The sequence below is a fragment of the Oncorhynchus keta genome, chromosome 35 (assembly GCF_023373465.1).
Source record: "Oncorhynchus keta strain PuntledgeMale-10-30-2019 chromosome 35, Oket_V2, whole genome shotgun sequence".
NCBI lineage: Eukaryota > Metazoa > Chordata > Actinopteri > Salmoniformes > Salmonidae > Oncorhynchus > Oncorhynchus keta.
The window spans coordinates 565961-588365 of NC_068455.1; the positions used below are offsets into that span (position 1 = coordinate 565961).

At 47.0% G+C, this 22405-nt stretch overlaps 1 protein-coding gene across 1 annotated transcript in view; it reads right to left on the bottom strand.

The window, feature by feature from the left end:
* Positions 1-22405, bottom strand: part of fgfr3 (fibroblast growth factor receptor 3) — a 275420-nt gene that overhangs the window by 181884 nt on the left and 71131 nt on the right. Inside the window, 1 exon segment of the mRNA XM_052495875.1 lies at positions 13141-13369. Coding sequence (XP_052351835.1) covers positions 13141-13288 — 148 coding nt within the window. The 5' untranslated portion in view covers positions 13289-13369.

The window sequence follows — 22405 nt, forward strand, 5'->3', positions numbered from 1 at the left end:
TTCTCTCTATACCATTTGTATTTCATATACCTTTGACCATTGGATGTTCTTATAGGTACTTTAATATTGCCAGTGTAACAGTATAGCTTCCGTCCCTCTCCTCGCCCCTACCTGGGCGCGAACCAGGAACACATCGACAACAGCCACCCTCGAAGCATCGTTACCCATCGCTCCACAAAAGCCGTGCCCCGCTAACTAGCTAGCCATTTCACATCGGTTACACCAGCCTAATCCCGGGAGTTGATAGGCTTGAAGTCATAAACAGCACAATGCTTCAAGCATTGCGAAGAGCTGCTGGCAAACACACAAAGGTTTGGTTTGAATGGTTTGAATGAATGCTTATGAGCATGCTGCTGCCTACCACCGCTCAGTCAGAGAGCTCTGTGAAATCATAGACTTAATTATAACATAATAACACACAGAAATACGAGCCTTAAGTCATTAATATGGTAAAATCCGGGAACTATAATTTCAAAAATAAATTTTTAAAAATGTATTCTTTCAGTGAAATACGGAACCGATAAGTCTAAATATAAGTCTAAATATTCCTGTTACATTGCACAACCTTCAATGTTATGTCATAATTACGTAAAATTCTGTTTGCAACGAGCCAGGCGGCCCAAACTGTTGCATATACCCTGACTCTGCGTGCAAGAACGCAAGAGAAGGGACACAATTTCCATAGGTTGATATGGTCTGCTAACTTGAATTTCTTTTAACTAAATATGCAGGTTTATAAATATATACTTGTGTATTGATTTTAAGAAAGGTGTTGATGTTTATGGTTAGGTACACATTGGTGCAACGACAGTGCTTTTTTTGAGAATGAGCTTGTAAATTCACCCGTTTGTCAAGGTAGGCTATGATTCAATGATAAATTAACAGGCACCGCATCGATTATATGCAATGCAGAACAAGCTAGATGAACTAGTAATATCATCAACCATGTGTAGTTAACTAGTGATTATGTTAAGATTTATAGTTTTTTATAAGATAAGTTTAATGCTAGCTAGCACCTTACCTTGGCTACTTGCTGCATAACAGGTAGTCAGCCTGCCACGCAGTCTCCTCGTGGAGTACAATGTAATCGGCCATGATCGGTGTCCAAATATGCCGATTACCGATTGTTATGAAAACTTGAAATCGGCCCTATTTAAATCGGGCATTACGATTAATCGTCAACCTCTAGCTTGGACCATGTTAGTTTGTTGGTGATGTGGACACCAAGGAACTTGAAGCTCTCAACCTGCTCCACTGCAGCGACGTTGATGAGAATGGGGGCTTGCTCTGTCCTCTTTTTTTCTGTAGTCCACAATCATCTCCTTTGTCTTGATCACGTTGAGGGATAGGTTGTTATTCTGGTACCACCCGGTCAGGTCTCTGACCTCCTTCCTATAGACTGTCTCGTTGTTGTCGGTGATCAGGCCTACTGTTGTGTCATCGGCAAATTTAATGATGGTGTTGGAGTCGTGCCTGGCTGTGCAATCATGAGTTAACAGGGAGTACAGGAGGGGAATGAGAATGCACCCTTGAGAGGCCCCTGTGTTGCAGATCAGTGTGGCGGATGAGTTGTTACCTACCCTTACCACCTGGGTGGCCCGTCAGGAAGTCCAGGATCCAGTTGCAGCAAGAGGTGTTTAGACCAGGGTCCTTAGCTTATTGATGAGCGTTGAGGGCACTATGGTGTTGAAAGCTGAGCTCTAGTCAATGAACAGCATTCTCACATAGGTGTTCCTTTTGTCCAGGTGGGAAAGGGCAGTGTGGAGTGCAATAGAGATTGCATCATCTGTGGATCTGTTGGGGCGGTATGCAAATTGGAGTGGGTCTAGGGTTTCTGGGATAATGGTGTTGATGGGAGCCATGACCAGCCTTTCAAAGCTCTTCATGGCTACATACGTGAGTGCTACGGGTCGGTAGTCATTTAGGCAGGTTACCTTAGTGATCTTGGGCACAGGGACTATGGTGGTCTGCTTGAAACATGTTGGTATTACAGACTCGGACAGGGAGAGGTTGAAAATGTCAGTGAAGACACTTGCTAATTGGTCAGCACATGCTCGCAGTACACGTCCTGGTAATCCTTCCGGCCCTGCGGCCTTGTGAATGTTGACCTGTCTAAAGGTCTTACTCACATCGGCTACGCAGAGCGTGATCACAGTCTTCCAATACAGCTGGTGCTCTCATGCATGTTTGTTATTTGCCTCGAAGCGAGTATAGAAGTAGTTTAGCTCGTCTGGTAGTCTCATGTCACTGGGCAGCTCGCGGCTGTGCTTCCCTTTGTAGTCTGTAATGGTTTGCAGGCCCTGCCACATCCGACGAGAGTCAAAGCCAGTGTAGTACGACTTGATCTTAGTCCTGTATTGGCGCTTTGCCTGTTTGATGGTTCATCCGACGGCATAGCAGGATTTCTTATAAGAGTCCCGCTCCTTGAAAGCGGCAGCTCTAGCCTTTAGCTCAGTGAGGATACTACCTGTAACCCATTGCTTCTGGTTGGGGTATGTACGTACAGTCACTGTGGGGACGACGTCAACGATGCACTTATTGATGAAGCCAATGACAGATGTGATGTACTCCTCAATGCCATTGGAGGAATCCCAGAACATATTCCAGTATGTGCTAGCAAAACAGTCTTGTAGCTTAGCATCTGCTTCCTCTGACCACTTTTATTTATCTCGTCACTGGTGCTTCCTGCTTCCTAATTTTTGCTTGTAAGCAGGAACAAGGAGGATGGAATTATGGTCAGATTTGCCAACTGGACGGAGAGGGAGAGCATTGTATGCGTCTCTGTGTGTGGAGTCTAGGTGGTCCAGAGTCCTTTTCCTCTGGTTGCACATTTAACATGCTGATAGAAATCTGGTCAAACTGATTTAAGTTTCCCTTCATTAAAGTCCCCGGCTACTAGGAGCACCGCCTCTGGGTGAGCGGTTTCTTGTTTGCTTACGGCGGAATACAGCTCATTCAATGCTGTCTTAGTGCCAGCCTCTGACTGTGGTGGTACGTGAACAGCTACGAAGAATACAGATAAACTCTCTCGGTAGGTAGTGTGGTCTACAGCTTATCATGAGATACTCTACCTCAGGCGAGCAATAGCTCGAGACTTCCTTAGATATCATGTACCATCTGTTGTTTACAAATATACATAGACCGCCACCCCTTGTCTTACCAGACGCCACTGTTCTATCCTGCCGGTACATTGTATAACCAGACACCACTGTTCTATCCTGCCGGTACATCGTATAACCAGACACTGCTGTTCTATCCTGCCGGTACATCGTATAACCAGACACCACTGTTCTATCCTGCCGGTACATCGTATAACCAGACACCACTGTTCTATCCTGCCGGTACATCGTATAACCAGACACTGCTGTTCCATCCTGCCGGTACATCGTATAACCAGCCACCGCTGTTCTATCCTGCCGGTACATCGTATAACCAGCCACTGCTGTTCTATCCTGCCGGTACATCGTATAACCAGCCACCGCTGTTCTATCCTGCCGGTACATCGTATAACCAGACACTGCTGTTCTATCCTGCCGGTACATCGTATAACCAGACACTGCTGTTCTATCCTGCCGGTACAGCGTATAACCAGACACCGCTGTTCTATCCTGCCGGTACATCGTATAACCAGACACTGCTGTTCTATCCTGCCGGTACATCGTATAACCAGCCACCGCTGTTCTATCCTGCCGGTACAGCGTATAACCAGACACCGCTGTTCTATCCTGCCGGTACATCGTATAACCAGACACTGCTGTTCTATCCTGCCGGTACAGCGTATAACCAGCCACCGCTGTTCTATCCTGCCGGTACATCGTATAACCAGACACTGCTGTTCTATCCTGCCGGTACAGCGTATAACCAGACACCGCTGTTCTATCCTGCCGGTACATCGTACAACCAGACACCTCTGTTCTATCCTGCCGGTACATCGTATAACCAGACACTGCTGTTCCATCCTGCCGGTACATCGTATAACCAGCCACTGCTGTTCTATCCTGCCGGTACAGCGTATAACCAGCCACCGCTGTTCTATCCTGCCGGTACATCGTATAACCAGACACTGCTGTTCTATCCTGCCGGTACATCGTATAACCAGACACCGCTGTTCTATCCTGCCGGTACATCGTACAACCAGACACCGCTGTTCTATCCTGCCGGTACATCGTATAACCAGACACTGCTGTTCCATCCTGCCGGTACATCGTATAACCAGACACCTCTGTTCTATCCTGCCGGTACATCGTATAACCAGACACTGCTGTTCTATCCTGCCGGTACATCGTATAACCAGACACTGCTGTTCTATCCTGCCCTTACATCGTATAACCAGACACTGCTGTTCCATCCTGCCGGTACATCGTATAACCAGACACTGCTGTTCTATCCTGCCGGTACATCGTATAACCAGCCACCGCTGTTCTATCCTGCCGGTACATCGTATAACCAGACACCACTGTTCTATCCTGCCGGTACATCGTATAACCAGACACTGCTGTTCTATCCTGCCGGTACATCGTATAACCAGCCACCGCTGTTCTATCCTGCCGGTACATCGTATAACCAGCCACCGCTGTTCCATCCTGCCGGTACATCGTATAACCAGACACTGCTGTTCTATCCTGCCGGTACATCGTATAACCAGCCACCGCTGTTCCATCCTGCCGGTACATCGTATAACCAGACACTGCTGTTCTATCCTGCCGGTACATCGTATAACCAGACACTGCTGTTCTATCCTGCCGGTACATCGTATAACCAGACACTGCTGTTCTATCCTGCCGGTACATCGTATAACCAGACACTGCTGTTCTATCCTGCCGGTACATCGTATAACCAGACACTGCTGTTCCAACCAGACACTGCTGTTCCATCCTGCCGGTACATCGTATAACCAGACACTGCTGTTCTATCCTGCCGGTACATCGTATAACCAGACACCGCTGTTCTATCCTGCCGGTACATCGTATAACCAGACACCGCTGTTCTATCCTGCCGGTACATCGTATAACCAGCCACCGCTGTTCCATCCTGCCGGTACATCGTATAACCAGACACCGCTGTTCTATCCTGCCGGTACATCGTATAACCAGACACTGCTGTTCTATCCTGCCGGTACATCGTATAACCAGACACTGCTGTTCTATCCTGCCGGTACATCGTATAACCAGACACCGCTGTTCTATCCTGCCGGTACATCGTATAACCAGACACTGCTGTTCTATCCTGCCGGTACATCGTATAACCAGCCACCGCTGTTCTATCCTGCCGGTACAGCGTATAACCAGACACCGCTGTTCTATCCTGCCGGTACATCGTATAACCAGACACTGCTGTTCTATCCTGCCGGTACAGCGTATAACCAGCCACCGCTGTTCTATCCTGCCGGTACATCGTATAACCAGACACTGCTGTTCTATCCTGCCGGTACAGCGTATAACCAGACACCGCTGTTCTATCCTGCCGGTACATCGTACAACCAGACACCTCTGTTCTATCCTGCCGGTACATCGTATAACCAGACACTGCTGTTCCATCCTGCCGGTACATCGTATAACCAGCCACCGCTGTTCTATCCTGCCGGTACATCGTATAACCAGACACCGCTGTTCTATCCTGCCGGTACATCGTATAACCAGACACTGCTGTTCTATCCTGCCCTTACATCGTATAACCAGACACTGCTGTTCCATCCTGCCGGTACATCGTATAACCAGACACTGCTGTTCTATCCTGCCGGTACATCGTATAACCAGACACTGCTGTTCTATCCTGCCCTTACATCGTATAACCAGACACTGCTGTTCCATCCTGCCGGTACATCGTATAACCAGACACTGCTGTTCTATCCTGCCGGTACATCGTATAACCAGCCACCGCTGTTCTATCCTGCCGGTACATCGTATAACCAGACACTGCTGTTCCATCCTGCCGGTACATCGTATAAACAGACACTGCTGTTCTATCCTGCCGGTACATTGTATAACCAGCCACCGCTGTTCCATCCTGCCGGTACATCGTATAACCAGACACTGCTGTTCTATCCTGCCGGTACATCGTATAACCAGACACTGCTGTTCTATCCTGCCGGTACATCGTATAACCAGACACTGCTGTTCTATCCTGCCGGTACATCGTATAACCAGACACTGCTGTTCTATCCTGCCGGTACATCGTATAACCAGACACTGCTGTTCCATCCTGCCGGTACATCGTATAACCAGACACTGCTGTTCCATCCTGCCGGTACATCGTATAACCAGACACTGCTGTTCTATCCTGCCGGTACATCATATAACCAGACACCGCTGTTCTATCCTGCCGGTACATCGTATAACCAGCCACCGCTGTTCCATCCTGCCGGTACATCGTATAACCAGACACCGCTGTTCTATCCTGCCGGTACATCGTATAACCAGACACTGCTGTTCTATCCTGCCGGTACATCGTATAACCAGCCACCGCTGTTCTATCCTGCCGGTACATCGTATAACCAGACACTGCTGTTCCATCCTGCCGGTACATCGTATAACCAGACACTGCTGTTCTATCCTGCCGGTACATCGTATAACCAGCCACCGCTGTTCTATCCTGCCGGTACATCGTATAACCAGCCACCGCTGTTCTATCCTGCCGGTACATCGTATAACCAGCCACCGCTGTTCTATCCTGCCGGTACATCGTATAACCAGACACCGCTGTTCTATCCTGCCGGTACATCGTATAACCAGCCACCACTGTTCTATCCTGCCGGTACAGCGTATAACCAGACACTGCAGTTCTATCCTGCCGGTACATCGTATAACCAGACACCACTGTTCTATCCTGCCGGTACATCGTATAACCAGACACTGCTGTTCCATCCTGCCGGTACATCGTATAACCAGACACTGCTGTTCCATCCTGCCGGTACATCGTATAACCAGACACTGCTGTTCCAACCTGCCGGTACATCGTATAACCAGACACCGCTGTTCTATCCTGCCGGTACATCGTATAACCAGACACTGCTGTTCTATCCTGCCGGTACATCGTATAACCAGACACTGCTGTTCCATCCTGCCGGTACATCGTATAACCAGACACTGCTGTTCTATCCTGCCGGTACATCGTATAACCAGACACTGCTGTTCTATCCTGCCGGTACATTGTATAAACAGACACTGCTGTTCTATCCTGCCGGTACATTGTATAACCAGACACTGCTGTTCTATCCTGCCGGTACATTGTATAACCAGACACTGCTGTTCTATCCTGCCGGTACATCGTATAACCAGCCACCGCTGTTCTATCCTGCCGGTACATCGTATAACCAGACACTGCTGTTCTATCCTGCCGGTACATCGTATAACCAGACACTGCTGTTCTATCCTGCCGGTACATTGTATAACCAGACACTGCTGTTCTATCCTGCCGGTACATCGTATAACCAGACACTGCTGTTCTATCCTGCCGGTACATCGTATAACCAGCCACCGCTGTTCTATCCTGCCGGTACATCGTATAAACAGACACTGCTGTTCTATCCTGCCGGTACATTGTATAAACAGACACTGCTGTTCTATCCTGCCCTTACATCGTATAACCAGACACTGCTGTTCTATCCTGCCGGTACATTGTATAACCAGACACTGCTGTTCTATCCTGCCGGTACATTGTATAACCAGACACCGCTGTTCTATCCTGCCGGTACATCGTATAACCAGACATTGCTGTTCCATCCTGCCGGTACATTGTATAACCAGACACTGCTGTTCCATCCTGCCGGTACATCGTATAACCAGACACTGCTGTTCCATCCTGCCGGTACATTGTATAACCAGACACTGCTGTTCCATCCTGCCGGTACATCATATAACCAGACACTGCTGTTCTATCCTGCCGGTACATTGTATAACCAGACACTGCTGTTCCATCCTGCCGGTACATCGTATAACCAGCCACTGCTGTTCCATCCTGCCGGTACATCGTATAACCAGACACTGCTGTTCCATCCTGCCGGTACATTGTATAACCAGACACTGCTGTTCCATCCTGCCGGTACATCGTATAACCAGACACTGCTGTTCCATCCTGCCGGTACATTGTATAACCAGACACTGCTGTTCCATCCTGCCGGTACATCATATAACCAGACACTGCTGTTCTATCCTGCCGGTACATTGTATAACCAGACACTGCTGTTCCATCCTGCCGGTACATTGTATAACCAGACACTGCTGTTCCATCCTGCCGGTACATCATATAACCAGACACTGCTGTTCTATCCTGCCGGTACATTGTATAACCAGACACTGCTGTTCCATCCTGCCGGTACATTGTATAACCAGACACTGCTGTTCCATCCTGCCGGTACATCATATAACCAGACACTGCTGTTCCATCCTGCCGGTACATCGTATAAACAGACACTGCTGTTCTATCCTGCCGGTACATTGTATAACCAGACACTGCTGTTCTATCCTGCCGGTACATCGTATAACCAGACACTGCTGTTCTATCCTGCCGGTACATTGTATAACCAGACACTGCTGTTCTATCCTGCCGGTACATCGTATAACCAGACACTGCTGTTCTATCCTGCCGGTACATCGTATAACCAGACACTGCTGTTCTATCCTGCCGGTACATTGTATAACCAGACACTGCTGTTCTATCCTGCCGGTACATCGTATAACCAGCCACTGCTGTTCTATCCTGCCGGTACATCGTATAACCAGACACTGCTGTTCTATCCTGCCGGTACATTGTATAACCAGACACTGCTGTTCTATCCTGCCGGTACATTGTATAAACAGACACTGCTGTTCTATCCTGCCGGTACATCGTATAACCAGACACTGCTGTTCTATCCTGCCGGTACATTGTATAACCAGACACTGCTGTTCCATCCTGCCGGTACATCGTATAACCAGACACTGCTGTTCTATCCTGCCGGTACATTGTATAACCAGACACTGCTGTTCCATCCTGCCGGTACATTGTATAACCAGACACTGCTGTTCTATCCTGCCGGTACATTGTATAACCAGACACTGCTGTTCTATCCTGCCGGTACATCGTATAACCAGCCACTGCTGTTCTATCCTGCCGGTACATCGTATAACCAGACACTGCTGTTCTATCCTGCCGGTACATCGTATAAACAGACACTGCTGTTCTATCCTGCCGGTACATTGTATAACCAGACACTGCTGTTCTATCCTGCCGGTACATTGTATAACCAGACACTGCTGTTCTATCCTGCCGGTACATCGTATAACCAGACACTGCTGTTCTATCCTGCCGGTACATTGTATAACCAGACACTGCTGTTCCATCCTGCCGGTACATCGTATAACCAGACACTGCTGTTCTATCCTGCCGGTACATCGTATAACCAGACACTGCTGTTCTATCCTGCCGGTACATCGTATAACCAGACACTGCTGTTCTATCCTGCCGGTACATCGTATAACCAGACACTGCTGTTCTATCCTGCCGGTACATAGTATAACCAGACACTGCTGTTCTATCCTGCCGGTACATAGTATAACCAGACACAGCTGTATGTTGATGTTGTCGTCGTTCAGCCGCGACTCCGTGAAGCATAAGATGTTACAGTTTTTAATGTCCCGTTGGTAGTTTAATCTTCCCAGTAATTCGTTGATTTTTATTAAACAACCACACCGTCACAGCCCAGTAAACTGGACAACATCAGAAATTCCTACAGATTGGCCCAAAACAGCACAGAACATTACATTTACATTACATTTAAGTCATTTAGCAGACGCTCTTATCCAGAGCGACTTACAAATTGGTGCATTCACCTTATGACATCCAGTGGAACAGCCACTTTACAATAGTGCATCTAAATCAGAAGAATACCAGAAAGCATCCTGTACCCAAAATATCTAAACACTCTGAACACTCTGAACACAACACAACTTTCTGGACACCACATCCACTCACAGTGAAGAAGGCATCAATCTGGCAGTACAAAACATCAACTATATATTCAGACAAACGGCAAAAGAAGCACAACTGAAATTTATCCAAAATATAAATAAAAAATATCACGGATGACAACTAATTTGATGCAGATTGTAAAATGATGAGGACAAAACTTAGAACACAGTCAAAGCAAAAGCACAAACCCAAATAATGGTGAATTACTCCTTCATTACTGTGAGACTTTAAAACTCTATAAATGTAACATTCAGAACCAACAAAGCCCAGTACAACAGGAAGCAGCTGACACTAATTGAGTAGTCCATAAACACAAACAACTTCTGGCAAAATTGGAAAAAACAAAACAGAATCTGAACTAGAGGAATTAGCGATACAAAATGGTGACACATGGACAACCCATTTACAACATTCTACAACACTGTTCAAATTAGTGCAAACACAGCATAATGGCAAATTCATGAGTAGTTGAATGGATTAGAAAAAGCTATAAAGGACAATGAAAATAAATTGGACTCCCAAATTACTGACCAGGAGCTCTATAAGAAACTTCAGACTCAAATTTTAAAAAGCATGCGGACCTGATGGCATCCTAAATGGGATGCTGAAAATTTCAATTGGCTATATTAAAACTGTTTAATTTGATCCTGAGTGAAGGTTATTTACCTGTCATCAAGGACTCATAACCCCAATCTTTAAGAAATTAGACAAATTTGACCCTAACAATTAAAGAGGGTTTTGTGTGAACAGTAACCTGGGGAAGGTTTTCTGTAGTATTATACATGTAAGAGTTCTAAACTTCCTTAATAAGCACAATGTCTTGAGTAAAAGCCAAATTGGATTTATACCAAAACATCACACAACTGATCATATTTACACCCTACACACCCTGATAGATATACATGTCCACCAAAATAATACCAAAATATATGCTTGCTTTATCGACTTCCAAAAATAATTAGATTCTATTTGGCATACAGGACTGTTCTACAAAGTTATTGAAAGTGGTGTAGGGGGTAAAACGTATGTCATCATTAAATCAATGTATACTGGCAATACGTGCAGCATTAAAACGGGCAAGAAAATAACAGAATTCTTTATCCAGGGGCGGGGCCTTCGTCAGGGTTGCAATCTGAGCCCTGAACTCTTCAATATTTATGTCAACAAATTTGCTACAATTCTTGAAAAATCCTCAGCCCCTGGTGTTAGTCTCCACAATTCAGAAGTTAAATGCCTTCTTTTGGCAGATGACCTATGCCTGCTGTCACCCACAGCACATGGCCTACAGCTGAGCCTGGACCTGCTAGAGCAGTACTGCCAGACCTGGGCCCTGGCAGTAAGCCCCAAAAAGACTAAAATAATGCATCTTCAGAGAAGATCCAGATCTCAGGGAATTAGACCAAAGTTCTCAATTGGTACAAAATATATAGAGTACTGCACACACTACAATTACTTAGGTTTAAATATATAGAGTACTGTACACAATACAGTTACTTAGGTTTAAATATATAGAGTACTGTACACACTACAAGTTATTAGGTTTAAATATATAGAATACTGCATACACTACAAGTACTTAGGTTTAAATATGTAGAGTACTGTACACACTGCAAGTACTTAGGTTTAAATATGTAGAGTACTGCACACACTACAAGTACTTAGGTTTAAATATGTAAAGTACTGCACACACTACAAGTACTTTGGTTTAAATATATAGAGTACTGCACACACTACAAGTACTTAGGTTTAAATATATAGAGTACTGTACACACTACAAGTACTTAGGTTTAAATATGTAGAGTACTGTACACACTACAAGTACTTAGGTTTAAATATGTAAAGTACTGCACACACTACAAGTACTTTGGTTTAAATATATAGAGTACTGCACACACTACAGTTCCAGAGGTTTAAATATATAGAGGACTGCACACACTAAAAGTACTTAGGTTTAAATATATATAGTACTGTACAGACTACAGTTCCTGAGGTTTAAATATGTAGAGTACTGCACACACTACAGTTCCAGAGGTTTAAATATATAGAGTACTGCACACACTACAAGTACTTAGGTTTAAATATATAGAGTACTGTACAGACTACAGTTTCCTGAGGTTTAAATATAAGCTCTACTGGGCACCAAAAATGAGGAAGTGAATGAACTGAGAGAGAAAAAACGCAGGGCATTCTACACCATTAACAAATGAATTCAAATTGAAATACCTATAAAAATGCACTTTATAGCAGCAAGGTGTGGGAACCACTTGCAAAACAAGATTTTACCCAATGAGACAAACACCCCATTGAAACCCTGCATGCAGAGTTCTGTAAGATTCTCCTCCATGTCCAGAGGAAAATTACAAACGATGAATGCAGGGCAGAATTAGGCCAATATCCACTAATAATACAAACTCCAAAGAGAGCAATTAAGTTTTGGAAACATCTAAAAATACAGTGACCCCCTCTCATATCATTACCAAGCCCTGCAATGCCAAGAGCTGAGCAAAGAAAATAGTTTCCTCACCCAGCTGGTCCTGGGGCTGAGTTCACAAACCTGTTCTACTAACGCACTGAAGCCTCAGGACCAGAACATCCAATCAATCAGAAAACAAGTTACAACAACAGTCAAAACTAAACTACATTACCTATTGGGACACACAAGCACAAGCAAAATGCAGTGCTATCTGGCCCTAAATTCACCGTACACCTTGGCAAAGTATTTGACCATGGTTACTGTTCAAAACCTTAGAAAAACCTTGACAACGTACAGGCTCAATGAGCACAGCCTTGCCATTGAGAAGGATAGATGCAGGAAAACCTGGCAGTGTCTGGCAGACCAATCTACCTGCACATGTCCTCTATGCTTATTGTTATTGTTCAATGTGTTGTTATTTTGACACTTGGTTATTGTTGTTACTGTTGTCCCGTTAATATTGTAAATATCCTAAATAAGCTTTGGCAATACGTACATTATTACGTCATGCCGAGAGAGAGAGAGAGAGAGAGAGAGAGAGAGAGAGAGAGAGAGAGAGAGAGAGAGAGAGAGAGAGAGAGAGAGAGAGAGAGAGAGAGAGAGAGAGAGAGAGAGAGAGAGAGAGAGAGAGAGAGAGAGAGAGAGAGAGAGAGAGAGAGACAGAGAGAGAGAGAGAGAGAGAGAGAGAGAGAGAGCGAGCGAGCGAGGAGTGTATTTACCTGTTGGCAGTACTGTGGGTAATCTGGCTGTAGAGACGGAGAGAGGGTATAGGAGGAGGGAAAGCCAGAGAGAACACCACATAGCAACTATTCCTCTGGTCTCCACAGTGATGTGCTGAGCTACTAGACCTGTCTCCGACTCAGGCATCGTACCGGTGCATCATGGGTATCCAACAGAATCACTGCCCCCGTCACCATAGAAACAACCCCAGATATACCTCTCACTGTCCTGAAACACAGAGACACAACAGACAGACAGTCAGTCAGTTAGTTACTCAGTCAGACATACAGACAGCCAGTCAAACAGTCAGTTAGCCAGACACACAGACAGACATCAGTCAGTCAGTCACAATCCCTCATTTTCCTAAAACACATTATTTGCAGTCAGTCAGTCACTCAGTCATTCAGTTAGTCATTCAGGCAGTCAGTCACTCAGTCACTCAGTCAGACATACAGGCAGACAGTGACTCAGTCATTCAGTTAGTCATTCAGGCAGTCAGTCACTCAGTCACTCAGTCAGACATACAGGCAGACAGTCACTCAGTCAGTGAGTCAGTACAGTACAATGCAATATAAAGAATACAAATCTTTAGAACAGGGTTAGTTACGTTAACTGTTATGTAGTAGGTAGGTAAGTCTGGAGGCAAAAGAAACGCACACCTGTTTAGGAGAGGTGTTGGCTACTAGAGTAGAACACCTGTTTAGGAGAGGTGTGGGCTAGCAGAGTAGAACACCTGTTGAGGAGAGGTGTGGGCTAGCAGAGTAGAACACCTGTTTAGGAGAGGTACTGGCTAGCGGAGTAGAACACCTGTTTAGGAGAGGTACTGGCTAACAGAGTAGAACACCTGTTTAGGAGAGGTGTTGGCTGCAGAGTAGAACACCTGTTTAGGAGAGGTGTTGGTCCCAGAGTAGAACACCTGTTTAGGAGAGGTGTTGGCTAGCAGAGTAGAACACCTGTTTAGGAGAGGTGCTGGCTAGCAGAGAACACCTGTTTAGGAGAGGTACTGGCTACAGAGTAGAACACCTGTTTAGGAGAGGTACTGGCTAACAGAGTAGAACACCTATTTAGGAGAGGTGTTGGCTAGCAGAGTAGAACACCTGTTTAGGAGAGGTGCTGGCTAGCAGAGTAGAACACCTGTTTAGGAGAGGTGCTGGCTTGCAGAGTAGAACACCTGTTTAGGAGAGGTGCTGGCTAGCAGAGTAGAACACCTGTTTAGGAGAGGTGCTGGCTAGCAGAGTAGAACACCTATTTAGGAGAGGTACTGGCTAGCAGAGTAGAACACCTGTTTAGGAGAGGTACTGGCTAGCAGAGTAGAACACCTGTTTAGGAGAGGTGCTGGCTAGCAGAGTAGAACACCTGTTTAGGAGAGGTGCTGGCTAGCAGAGTAGAACACCTGTTTAGGAGAGGTGTGGGCTAGCAGAGTAGAACACCTGTTTAGGAGAGGTGTGGGCTAGCAGAGTAGAACACCTGTTTAGGAGAGGTACTGGCTAGCGGAGTAGAACACCTGTTTAGGAGAGGTGCTGGCTAGCAGAGTAGAACACCTGTTTAGGAGAGGTACTGGCTACCAGAGTAGAACACCTGTTTAGGAGAGGTGCTGGCTAGCAGAGTAGAACACCTGTTTAGGAGAGGTACTGGCTACCAGAGTAGAACACCTGTTTAGGAGAGGTACTGGCTAGCGGAGTAGAACACCTGTTTAGGAGAGGTGCTGGCTAGCAGAGTGGAACACCTGTTTAGGAGAGGTGTTGGCTAGCAGAGTAGAACACCTGTTTAGGAGAGGTGCTGGCTAGCAGAGTAGAACACCTGTTTAGGAGAGGTACTGGCTACCAGAGTAGAACACCTGTTTAGGAGAGGTGCTGGCTAGCAGAGTAGAACACCTATTTAGGAGAGGTGTTGGCTAGCAGAGTAGAACACCTGTTTAGGAGAGGTGTTGGCTAGCAGAGTAGAACACCTGTTTAGGAGAGGTGTTGGCTAGCAGAGTAGAACACCTGTTTAGGAGAGGTACTGGCTACTAGAGTAGAACACCTGTTTAGGAGAGGTACTGGCTAGCAGAGTAGAACACCTGTTTAGGAGAGGTACTGGCTAGCAGAGTAGAACACCTGTTTAGGAGAGGTGCTGGCTAGCAGAGTAGAACACCTATTTAGGAGAGGTACTGGCTAGCAGAGTAGAACACCTGTTTAGGAGAGGTGTTGGCTAGCAGAGTAGAACACCTGTTTAGGAGAGGTACTGGCTACCAGAGTAGAACACCTGTTTAGGAGAGGTGCTGGCTAGCAGAGTAGAACACCTGTTTAGGAGAGGTGCTGGCTAGACAGAGTAGAACACCTGTTTAGGAGAGGTGTTGGCTAGCAGAGTAGAACACCTGTTTAGGAGAGGTGCTGGCGAGCAGAGTAGAACACCTGTTTAGGAGAGGTGCTGGCTAGCAGAGTAGAACACCTGTTTAGGAGAGGTGCTGGCTAAACAGAGTAGAACACCTGTTTAGGAGAGGTACTGGCTAGCAGAGTAGAACACCTGTTTAGGAGAGGTGCTGGCTAGCAGAGTAGAACACCTGTTTAGGAGAGGTACTGGCTAGCGGAGTAGAACACCTGTTTAGGAGAGGTGCTGGCTAGCAGAGTAGAACACCTGTTTAGGAGAGGTGCTGGCTACCAGAGTAGAACACCTGTTTAGGAGAGGTGCTGGCTAACAGAGTAGAACACCTGTTTAGGAGAGGTGCTGGCTAGCAGAGTAGAACACCTGTTTAGGAGAGGTGCTGGCTAGCAGAGTAGAACACCTATTTAGGAGAGGTACTGGCTAGCAGAGTAGAACACCTGTTTAGGAGAGGTACTGGCTAGCAGAGTAGAACACCTGTTTAGGAGAGGTGCTGGCTAGCAGAGTAGAACACCTGTTTAGGAGAGGTGCTGGCTAGCAGAGTAGAACACCTGTTTAGGAGAGGTACTGGCTAGCAGAGTAGAACACCTGTTTAGGAGAGGTACTGGCTAGCAGAGTAGAACACCTGTTTAGGAGGTACTGGCTAGCAGAGTAGAACACCTGTTTAGGAGAGGTGTTGGCTAGCAGAGTAGAACACCTGTTTAGGAGAGGTGTTGGCTAGCAGAGTAGAACACCTGTTTAGGAGAGGTGTTGGCTAGCAGAGTAGAACACCTGTTTAGGAGAGGTGCTGGCTAGCAGAGTAGAACACCTGTTTAGGAGAGGTACTGGCTAGCAGAGTAGAACACCTGTTTAGGAGAGGTGCTGGCTAGCAGAGTAGAACACCTATTTAGGAGAGGTGCTGGCTAGCAGAGTAGAACACCTGTTTAGGAGAGGTGTGGGCTAGCAGAGTAGAACACCTGTTTAGGAGAGGTACTGGCTAGCGGAGTAGAACACCTGTTCAGGAGAGGTGCTGGCTAGCAGAGTAGAACACCTGTTTAGGAGAGGTGTTGGCTAGCAGAGTAGAACACCTGTTTAGGAGAGGTACTGGCTAGCAGAGTAGAACACCTGTTTAGGAGAGGTGCTGGCTAGCAGAGTAGAACACCTGTTTAGGAGAGGTGCTGGCTAGCAGAGTAGAACACCTGTTTAGGAGAGGTGTGGGCTAGCAGAGTAGAACACCTGTTTAGGAGAGGTACTGGCTAGCAGAGTAGAACACCTGTTTAGGAGAGGTGTTGGCTAGCAGAGTAGAACACCTGTTTAGGAGAGGTGCTGGCTAGCAGAGTAGAACACCTGTTTAGGAGAGGTACTGGCTACCAGAGTAGAACACCTGTTTAGGAGAGGTACTGGCAAGCAGAGTAGAACACCTGTTTAGGAGAGGTGTTGGCTAGCAGAGTAGAACACCTGTTTAGGAGAGGTGTTGGCTAGCAGAGTAGAACACCTGTTTAGGAGAGGTGTTGGCTAGCAGAGTAGAACACCTGTTTAGGAGAGGTGCTGGCTAGCAGAGTAGAACACCTGTTTAGGAGAGGTACTGGCTACCAGAGTAGAACACCTGTTTAGGAGAGGTACTGGCTAACAGAGTAGAACACCTATTTAGGAGAGGTGTTGGCTAGCAGAGTAGAACACCTGTTTAGGAGAGGTGCTGGCTAGCAGAGTAGAACACCTGTTTAGGAGAGGTGCTGGCTTGCAGAGTAGAACACCTGTTTAGGAGAGGTGCTGGCTAGCAGAGTAGAACACCTGTTTAGGAGAGGTGCTGGCTAGCAGAGTAGAACACCTATTTAGGAGAGGTACTGGCTAGCAGAGTAGAACACCTGTTTAGGAGAGGTACTGGCTAGCAGAGTAGAACACCTGTTTAGGAGAGGTGCTGGCTAGCAGAGTAGAACACCTATTTAGGAGAGGTGCTGGCTAGCAGAGTAGAACACCTGTTTAGGAGAGGTGTGGGCTAGCAGAGTAGAACACCTGTTTAGGAGAGGTGTGGGCTAGCAGAGTAGAACACCTGTTTAGGAGAGCTACTGGCTAGCGGAGTAGAACACCTGTTCAGGAGAGGTGCTGGCTAGCAGAGTAGAACACCTGTTTAGGAGAGGTACTGGCTACCAGAGTAGAACACCTGTTTAGGAGAGGTGCTGGCTAGCGGAGTAGAACACCTGTTCAGGAGAGGTGCTGGCTAGCAGAGTAGAACACCTGTTTAGGAGAGGTGTTGGCTAGCAGAGTAGAACACCTGTTTAGGAGAGGTGCTGGCTAGCAGAGTAGAACACCTGTTTAGGAGAGGTACTGGCTACCAGAGTAGAACACCTGTTTAGGAGAGGTGCTGGCTAGCAGAGTAGAACACCTATTTAGGAGAGGTGTTGGCTAGCAGAGTAGAACACCTGTTTAGGAGAGGTGTTGGCTAGCAGAGTAGAACACCTGTTTAGGAGAGGTGCTGGCTAGCAGAGTAGAACACCTGTTTAGGAGAGGTACTGGCTACCAGAGTAGAACACCTGTTTAGGAGAGGTGCTGGCTAGCAGAGTAGAACACCTATTTAGGAGAGGTGTTGGCTAGCAGAGTAGAACACCTGTTTAGGAGAGGTGTTGGCTAGCAGAGTAGAACACCTGTTTAGGAGAGGTGTTGGCTAGCAGAGTAGAACACCTGTTTAGGAGAGGTACTGGCTACTAGAGTAGAACACCTGTTTAGGAGAGGTACTGGCTAGCAGAGTAGAACACCTGTTTAGGAGAGGTGCTGGCTAGCAGAGTAGAACACCTATTTAGGAGAGGTACTGGCTAGCAGAGTAGAACACCTGTTTAGGAGAGGTGTTGGCTAGCAGAGTAGAACACCTGTTTAGGAGAGGTACTGGCTACCAGAGTAGAACACCTGTTTAGGAGAGGTGCTGGCTAGCAGAGTAGAACACCTGTTTAGGAGAGGTACTGGCTAGCGGAGTAGAACACCTGTTTAGGAGAGGTGCTGGCTAGCAGAGTAGAACACCTGTTTAGGAGAGGTGTTGGCTAGCAGAGTAGAACACCTGTTTAGGAGAGGTGCTGGCTAGCAGAGTAGAACACCTGTTTAGGAGAGGTACTGGCTACCAGAGTAGAACACCTGTTTAGGAGAGGTGCTGGCTAGCAGAGTAGAACACCTATTTAGGAGAGGTACTGGCTAGCAGAGTAGAACACCTGTTTAGGAGAGGTGTTGGCTAGCAGAGTAGAACACCTGTTTAGGAGAGGTACTGGCTAACAGAGTAGAACACCTGTTTAGGAGAGGTACTGGCTAGCAGAGTAGAACACCTATTTAGGAGAGGTGCTGGCTAGCAGAGTAGAACACCTGTTTAGGAGAGGTACTGGCTAGCAGAGTAGAACACCTGTTTAGGAGAGGTGTTGGCTAGCAGAGTAGAACACCTGTTTAGGAGAGGTGTTGGCTAGCAGAGTAGAACACCTGTTTAGGAGAGGTGCTGGCTAGCAGAGTAGAACACCTGTTTAGGAGAGGTACTGGCTACCAGAGTAGAACACCTGTTTAGGAGAGGTGCTGGCTAACAGAGTAGAACACCTGTTTAGGAGAGGTGCTGGCTAGCAGAGTAGAACACCTGTTTAGGAGAGGTGCTGGCTAGCAGAGTAGAACACCTATTTAGGAGAGGTACTGGCTAGCAGAGTAGAACACCTGTTTAGGAGAGGTACTGGCTAGCAGAGTAGAACACCTGTTTAGGAGAGGTGCTGGCTAGCAGAGTAGAACACCTATTTAGGAGAGGTGCTGGCTAGCAGAGTAGAACACCTGTTTAGGAGAGGTACTGGCTAGCAGAGTAGAACACCTGTTTAGGAGAGGTACTGGCTAGCAGAGTAGAACACCTGTTTAGGAGAGGTACTGGCTAGCAGAGTAGAACACCTGTTTAGGAGAGGTGTTGGCTAGCAGAGTAGAACACCTGTTTAGGAGAGGTGTTGGCTAGCAGAGTAGAACACCTGTTTAGGAGAGGTGTTGGCTAGCAGAGTAGAACACCTGTTTAGGAGAGGTACTGGCTAGCAGAGTAGAACACCTGTTTAGGAGAGGTACTGGCTAGCAGAGTAGAACACCTGTTTAGGAGAGGTGCTGGCTAGCAGAGTAGAACACCTATTTAGGAGAGGTGCTGGCTAGCAGAGTAGAACACCTGTTTAGGAGAGGTGTGGGCTAGCAGAGTAGAACACCTGTTTAGGAGAGGTGTGGGCTAGCAGAGTAGAACACCTGTTTAGGAGAGGTACTGGCTAGCGGAGTAGAACACCTATTTAGGAGAGGTACTGCCTAGCAGAGTAGAACACCTGTTTAGGAGAGGTGCTGGCTAGCAGAGTAGAACACCTGTTTAGGAGAGGTACTGGCTACTAGAGTAGAACACCTGTTTAGGAGAGGTACTGGCTAGCGGAGTAGAACACCTGTTTAGGAGAGGTGCTGGCTAGCAGAGTGGAACACCTGTTTAGGAGAGGTGTTGGCTAGCAGAGTAGAACACCTGTTTAGGAGAGGTACTGGCTAGCAGAGTAGAACACCTGTTTAGGAGAGGTACTGGCTAGCAGAGTAGAACACCTATTTAGGAGAGGTACTGGCTAGCAGAGTAGAACACCTGTTTAGGAGAGGTGTTGGCTAGCAGAGTAGAACACCTGTTTAGGAGAGGTACTGGCTAACAGAGTAGAACACCTGTTTAGAGAGGTACTGGCTAGCAGAGTAGAACACCTATTTAGGAGAGGTGCTGGCTAGCAGAGTAGAACACCTGTTTAGGAGAGGTACTGGCTAGCAGAGTAGAACACCTGTTTAGGAGAGGTGCTGGCTAGCAGAGTAGAACACCTGTTTAGGAGAGGTGTTGGCTAGCAGAGTAGAACACCTGTTTAGGAGAGGTACTGGCTAGCAGAGTAGAACACCTGTTTAGGAGAGGTGTTGGCTAGCAGAGTAGAACACCTGTTTAGGAGAGGTGTTGGCTAGCAGAGTAGAACACCTGTTTAGGAGAGGTGCTGGCTAGCAGAGTAGAACACCTGTTTAGGAGAGGTACTGGCTACCAGAGTAGAACACCTGTTTAGGAGAGGTGCTGGCTAGCAGAGTAGAACACCTGTTTAGGAGAGGTGCTGGCTAACGGAGTAGAACACCTGTTTAGGAGAGGTACTGGCTAGCAGAGTAGAACACCTGTTTAGGAGAGGTGTTGGCTAGCAGAGTAGAACACCTGTTTAGGAGAGGTGCTGGCTAGCAGAGTAGAACACCTGTTTAGGAGAGGTGCTGGCTAGCAGAGTAGAACACCTATTTAGGAGAGGTACTGGCTAGCAGAGTAGAACACCTGTTTAGGAGAGGTACTGGCTACCAGAGTAGAACACCTGTTTAGGAGAGGTGCTGGCTAGCAGAGTAGAACACCTATTTAGGAGAGGTGCTGGCTAGCAGAGTAGAACACCTGTTTAGGAGAGGTACTGGCTAGCAGAGTAGAACACCTGTTTAGGAGAGGTGTTGGCTAGCAGAGTAGAACACCTGTTTAGGAGAGGTGTTGGCTAGCAGAGTAGAACACCTGTTTAGGAGAGGTGTTGGCTAGCAGAGTAGAACACCTGTTTAGGAGAGGTGTTGGCTAGCAGAGTAGAACACCTGTTTAGGAGAGGTGTTGGCTAGCAGAGTAGAACACCTGTTTAGGAGAGGTACTGGCTAGCAGAGTAGAACACCTGTTTAGGAGAGGTACTGGCTAGCAGAGTAGAACACCTGTTTAGGAGAGGTGCTGGCTAGCAGAGTAGAACACCTGTTTAGGAGAGGTGCTGGCTAGCAGAGTAGAACACCTGTTTAGGAGAGGTACTGGCTAGCAGAGTAGAACACCTGTTTAGGAGAGGTGCTGGCTAGCAGAGTAGAACACCTGTTTAGGAGAGGTGCTGGCTAGCAGAGTAGAACACCTGTTTAGGAGAGGTACTGGCTAGCAGAGTAGAACACCTGTTTAGGAGAGGTACTGGCTAGCAGAGTAGAACACCTGTTTAGGAGAGGTACTGGCTAGCAGAGTAGAACACCTGTTTAGGAGAGGTGTTGGCTAGCAGAGTAGAACACCTGTTTAGGAGAGGTGTTGGCTAGCAGAGTAGAACACCTGTTTAGGAGAGGTGTTGGCTAGCAGAGTAGAACACCTGTTTAGGAGAGGTACTGGCTAGCAGAGTAGAACACCTGTTTAGGAGAGGTACTGGCTAGCAGAGTAGAACACCTGTTTAGGAGAGGTACTGGCTAGCAGAGTAGAACACCTGTTTAGGAGAGGTGTGGCTAGCAGAGTAGAACACCTGTTTAGGAGAGGTGTTGGCTAGCAGAGTAGAACACCTGTTTAGGAGAGGTGTTGGCTAGCAGAGTAGAACACCTGTTTAGGAGAGGTGCTGGCTAGCAGAGTAGAACACCTGTTTAGGAGAGGTACTGGCTACCAGAGTAGAACACCTGTTTAGGAGAGGTGCTGGCTAGCAGAGTAGAACACCTGTTTAGGAGAGGTGCTGGCTAACGGAGTAGAACACCTGTTTAGGAGAGGTACTGGCTAGCAGAGTAGAACACCTGTTTAGGAGAGGTGTGGGCTAGCAGAGTAGAACACCTGTTGAGGAGAGGTGTGGGCTAGCAGAGTAGAACACCTGTTTAGGAGAGGTACTGGCTAGCGGAGTAGAACACCTGTTTAGGAGAGGTACTGGCTAACAGAGTAGAACACCTGTTTAGGAGAGGTACTGGCTAGCGGAGTAGAACACCTGTTTAGGAGAGGTGCTGGCTAGCAGAGTAGAACACCTATTTAGGAGAGGTGTTGGCTAGCAGAGTAGAACACCTGTTTAGGAGAGGTACTGGCTAGCAGAGTAGAACACCTGTTTAGGAGAGGTACTGGCTAGCAGAGTAGAACACCTGTTTAGGAGAGGTACTGGCTAGCAGAGTAGAACACCTGTTTAGGAGAGCAGAGTAGAACACCTG